This window comes from Leptonychotes weddellii, chromosome 15, assembly GCF_054177405.1.
Source record: "Leptonychotes weddellii isolate Sample4059 chromosome 15, ASM5417740v2, whole genome shotgun sequence".
NCBI classification, from domain to species: domain Eukaryota; kingdom Metazoa; phylum Chordata; class Mammalia; order Carnivora; family Phocidae; genus Leptonychotes; species Leptonychotes weddellii.
Genome location: NC_138383.1, coordinates 36,755,820 through 36,760,642, shown reverse-complemented (window position 1 = coordinate 36,760,642; position 4,823 = coordinate 36,755,820). Strand labels below are relative to the sequence as shown.

Here is a 4,823-nt window from a genome sequence, read left to right as displayed (position 1 = left end):
ATTACTGAGTTTAGTAATGGTAATGGTTCTCTTGCTGTACCCAGAACACGTGCCAAGAAGAGCGCTCAGGACCCTGGAACAGACCACTGGGAGGGAGGGAGACTCCAGTTCAGACAACAGGGTGGGGGTGAGGGAATGGGTTTTCTCTTTCCTATTATAAGAAACAAAGATGAGGGCGCCTGGGTGGCTCAGTCGGTTAAGCGTCTGCCTTCGGCTCAGGTCATGATGCCAGGATCCTGGGATCGAGCCCCGCGTCGGGCTCCCTGCTCAGTGGGGAGTCTGCTTCTCCCTCTGCCCCTCTTCCCACTCGTTCTCTCAATCTCTCTCTCTCAAATAAATAAAATCTTAAAAAAAAAAAAAAAGAAATAAAGATGAGAACCAGTATGCTTGTTTTTTAATTTTATTAGCATCCAAGACTGGGGAGAGGGATGGAGTGAGCGGCACTATCTCACTTAGGACCCACAGGTTCTTACGCGCAGCTTTAAGGTAGAGGAACTGAGTGGACAGGAAAAAGCCCTCTCTGCTAAAACTGGCAACTCAGGGAAGAACTCTGGGTTCGCTGCCAGCCAGAAGCAGGGTGGCATTGTTCCTACCAAAGAGCCAACTTCTAGACCTAAGCAGCTGGGACCGCAGGCAGAGGAACGACCTGGGAACTGAGCTAAGATAAGTTACTTCCTCCAACAGACGTGGTCAGGCAGGGGCTAGGCAGACTCAGGAAGGCCAAGCCAGCCGCCAGTCAGGCAGGCAGGCAGGCAGTGCCCACACCTCTCACCAGTCCCTGTCCCTGGGCAGGGGCCGTTCTGGTCAGTGGCCCTGCCAGCAGCTCTGGCTGAGAAGCCCTGGGCAAGGCAGCAGAGGGTGGTCACTTGAGAAGCCTCACAGAGAGGCGGAGCCGAACATCGCAGAGGAAGATGTCCATGAGGTCGCGGCCCACCTCCTGTGCAATCTGGGAGATCAAGTGCCCCTTTGGACCAATCAGGATCCTCTGAGGGTGGGGTAAGAGAGAGAGACACACACACAAGCCAGTTCTCAGGGCTCCCAGGCAGTGGAGGAAGAACCCCTGCCTAATGCCCTGGTCCTTTCTCCAAGCCTAACCCGGCTTACCACATGAGATTCTTTGGGCACCAGAAGCTTCTGTTCGATCACCAGCTCTCCGCTTGGCCCTTCCTCCCACATCACTGTCCTCTGCACAGGGAGACATGATTAGTCAGACAGACCCATATCCCTACCTCTCCGGGCCCCAGGTGTCCTGTCTTGGGTGTGTGCATGGTGAAGAGCCCCCAGATTCCTTCATTGTGCCCGCACCTGCTGCACACTATAGGGCATCTCCTGGGGCAGGTGTTCTAGGAGCTTCTCTCGGATGATGTTGGCACAGATCTCCTCAGGCGTCTGGCTAGTGAGGACTCCACTGTGGAATTCCCAGGGTCCTGGCCGGGCCTGTGCCAGGAGGTAATGCTGTGGGTACAGAGGGGGGTAGGGGGGCAGCTCAGTCCCAACCAAGACTTTCCTACTCATTCTCACTACCAGGAGGAACTCTGAGGCTTATCTTCACATGGCAGAAATCAGAGGCCAAGCTACGGCCAAGGCTAACTGACCTTTAGTGTTTTCACATCCTCCTGGCTTAGGGCTGACAACATGAAGATCTCCTGGAAGTGGGGCCAGCCAATCCTCTGAGGGCCTCCCACAGACTGTGTTTTTGGGCCCTTAGCTGCTGGGCTAGGGCAAGGAGTGCCAGGCTGTGAGCGAAGGGCCTGCCGCATCTTGAGCTTCTTGCCATTGACCACACCTTCAGTAAGGGCTGCTGTGAGCTCCAGGAGAACAGACTTCTGCTTCAGGCAATCTACCTGGGCATGGAGGACGGGCAGAGGGGTGTGTGGTCAGTGAGATGGGCACCATGGAGGAAAGCAGACCCCTTCTTCAGGTAGGTGGTACTCACCTTGTTCATGACAAGGATGCTAGGGACTTGGGAGAACTGGGTCAGGCACTGGAGCACCTGGGGCCTGAGCTGGTTCCGAGTCCACTTGTCTGAGACATCCACAAGGACCACAACTAGAAGGTGGCAGGGTGGGCAGCAGGACAAATATATGACCACTCTCTCCCCACCCCCCCAAAATGTCCATGATATGGGCTCTGGGCCAACCCCCATCCCCCAAACTACCAGGAACAAGAGGTCGTGACCATGTAAATTGGGCTTCAGATTCCCATCATGAGTCTAACCCAGATCAGCAGATTCCATGCTCTTCCATGGATCTTCCAACAAAGAAAGCTCCAGATGGTGCCTGAGGGACAGACAAACTTAGGTCAGGAAGGGTCTTATGACTGATATACTCCTAATGAGGGATAGGGTATGATAAGGGGGTTTTCCAGCCCCTCTGATGGAATCTCCTCACCTTCTCAACACCTTTCCCTCAACAAACCTGTTTCCACAGCTATTACCTTTTCTGTTTAACAGGGCTGATGAGGCCAGGTGTGTCAAGTAGAATCTAAAATCAGGAAAGAGAGATGCCCACCCCCCCCCCCAAGATGGAACGATTATAACTGGCGGGTGAGAGAAAGGCCACCATTGATGTCAGAAGCCTGCACCCACTCTAGGCCAGGATGACTTTAGATTTTTACCCTCCAGTTTTGTTTTAATTCTAGATAGGATCCAAGAAAAAGATGATGACTGTGAATACATGAAAGATTAGGAAGGATTAAAGAGGGAATGAGATCTTTCTGACTAGATGCCAGAGGGGGGAAGTAGAGAGAACTGCACTAGGCCTAACGAAAGAGGAGACCCCCTTCCCTCAGAAAAGTGAATTTAACATTTTCTTCAGGTCTAACTGTAAGGGAGACCCTCTTAAGTTCACCCGCTGTCCAGTTTGCTGGACTTCCTTTGCAGGTACCCACCACCTGGACCTCTTTCTCTGTGATGACCCCCAGAGCTTGGCAGCGAGTGGTGTGCACCTTCTTGGAGACAGGGAACACCTGCCAAAAACAAAGAAGTCCCAACTGAGATCCCAGATCACTGTAGGACAATTCATGAAGAAAGAGAAAAAAGTAAGAGATGAAAGGGGTGGGGTTGGGGGGGGGGCGGTAGCGTCAAGGATGCAGCATACTTTCCGACCCAGCAGCTGGTTGGAGAGTGTTGACTTCCCTGCATTCGGGGCACCCAGGAGGACCACTCTTAGGACCCTGGAGTTCTCAGGCATGTCGGGACGATGGACCAAGAGGAGATCCTGCTCATCTGTGTGTGGGGGCAGGAGGGGAGTGAGAGGTAGTGCAACCTGGATCCCTTATCAGGTACTCAGTCCTACCCGCCCACAAAGGAAGTAGGGCATAAAAGATAAGTGTACCAGGTTGAAGCTGAGACCTGGCTTTGAGACTTAGCTTGTCCATTAATTTGTTTATATGATTGTATCAAATTCTCTAACTTCTCTAAGCGCCTTAGTTTTCTCACATGTGAAATGGAGATAATATTAACAATACCTACTTAAAACCTTCTTTTGACAATTGGCAATTTTGTAGAAACAATCAACACAATGCCTGGCATTTAATACTCAATTACTGTGTGGAATTGTACTGTGCCTGATAAATGCATGTACATGTGTGAAAGTACAGCTAGTTCAGATAATGCCAGAAATCCCTCCAGCTCGGACAATCTCACCCTACTAAAGGTGTTATGAAGGCTCTGCAAGCTTTCTCAGTATTTTTAAGTATTAGTTTCTTATAATATTGCATTACAATGACCAGTTTTTGTGTGCAGCCTCCCTACCAGAGTGCAGTCTACATTACTTGAAGAACAGAGGGTGCTATTTCCTAGGTGTAACTCAGTCTCTTGACAAGTAGATTGGGCACTTATGGGACCAAGTTTGCTTTCCATCTCGGGGCAGAGAGCCACAATTCTGCCTTGCCTGTGGCCCTGAATCTCTTGCTCTTTGTGAGCGTCTCTGTTTGTGACCACATCAGTTCCCTCTGGCTCCCAACTCTTAAAACCTGGTATCTCTCTCCTGTGAGATCCTTCAAGGCTCGCCTCTCTCTCGAGGCCTCAAGATCGTTTTCCACAATATAGGACCAATGATGATATCCCCACGGACTGAGCAGTTTCCCCGACCCGGAACTTTCACTGCTAAAACCGTGACAATCGGGGACAAGCCTATCCGGGCCCTTTACCTCTGTGCATGGACACGCCGGGAGGGTGAGAAGTCAACGAACCGTCTGGCTGAGAGAGTCCAAGGAAGCGGTCCAAGGCTGAGCTCTGGCCATAACGGCGAGAGGGAGAGGCTAGGCGGGGACCAGAGAAAGCGGAGCCCGCGAAACAGGACACGCACCTCCGCTGCCAGTCAAAGAGCGAGGAGACCCGGGCTCCCCACTCCCTCACGGCATCGGGGCCCAACTGCCGCACCCTTAACACCGCCCCAAAGAGCGTAGCCGCGCGCCGGCTGGGGGCAGCCATTACAGCCGCAAGGCACTCCGGGAACTGACCAAGAACTCACCTACGATTGGATAGAGCGGTGGAAAAGCGAGCGAGCAGGACAGAGCTAGATTGGCCCAGAGTGCGGAGATACACGGGATGTTGGAGGTGAGATGGAGGGGGACCCCGCTCTGGACACTGACCGAGGCTAAGGAAAAGGAAAATGTGTATTTAGAGTTTGCGTGGACGTGATGATCGTTTTGGACTCCCATACACATCCTGTTTTCTTCTTCTCCTGCCAAAGTTTTGTAAAAGGTCCTTCTAGCCCAGGCTTCTGAGAGACTACATCTCCCATGAGGCCAAGCGGCAGAAATCTTTCTCAGTTTCTGACTTCTCCCAGCTGGAAAAACTGACGCATCGAAGGAGGAAA

At 52.1% G+C, this 4,823-nt stretch overlaps 1 protein-coding gene across 3 annotated transcripts; it reads right to left on the bottom strand.

Moving 5' to 3' along the window:
• Nucleotides 1-387: 387 nt before the first annotated feature.
• Nucleotides 388-4,467, bottom strand: ERAL1 (Era like 12S mitochondrial rRNA chaperone 1). 3 transcript variants are annotated; one of them, XM_081805455.1, is made up of 10 exons: nucleotides 4,153-4,467; nucleotides 3,099-3,226; nucleotides 2,890-2,967; nucleotides 2,437-2,483; nucleotides 2,218-2,279; nucleotides 1,937-2,049; nucleotides 1,596-1,844; nucleotides 1,306-1,455; nucleotides 1,105-1,185; nucleotides 388-985 (listed from the first exon to the last, which is right to left on the bottom strand). In XM_081805455.1, exons 1-10 carry the CDS (start codon nucleotides 4,433-4,435, stop codon nucleotides 863-865), a joined length of 1,314 nt encoding a protein of 437 aa, XP_081661581.1. In that variant the 5' UTR covers nucleotides 4,436-4,467; the 3' UTR covers nucleotides 388-862. The 3 variants fall into 3 exon arrangements, with proteins under 3 accessions (XP_081661581.1, XP_081661582.1, XP_081661583.1); XM_081805456.1 differs by having other exon boundaries at nucleotides 1,306-1,437; XM_081805457.1 differs by lacking the exon at nucleotides 1,306-1,455.
• Between the last annotated feature and the right edge of the window lie 356 nt (nucleotides 4,468-4,823).

Excerpts from the sequence above, each read along its gene's own strand:
- ERAL1 (XM_081805455.1), bottom strand. The coding sequence starts at position 4,435 with ATGGCTGCCCCCAGCCGGCGCGCGGCTACGCTCTTTGGGGCGGTGTTA. Across the intron at positions 2,484-2,889 it reads CAGAGAAAGAGGTCCAGGTG|ATTCTACTTGACACACCTGG; the intron begins GTGGGTACCTGC and ends TCCTGATTTTAG. Across the intron at positions 2,050-2,217 it reads CATGGAATCTGCTGATCTGG|TTGTGGTCCTTGTGGATGTC; the intron begins GTTAGACTCATG and ends GCCACCTTCTAG.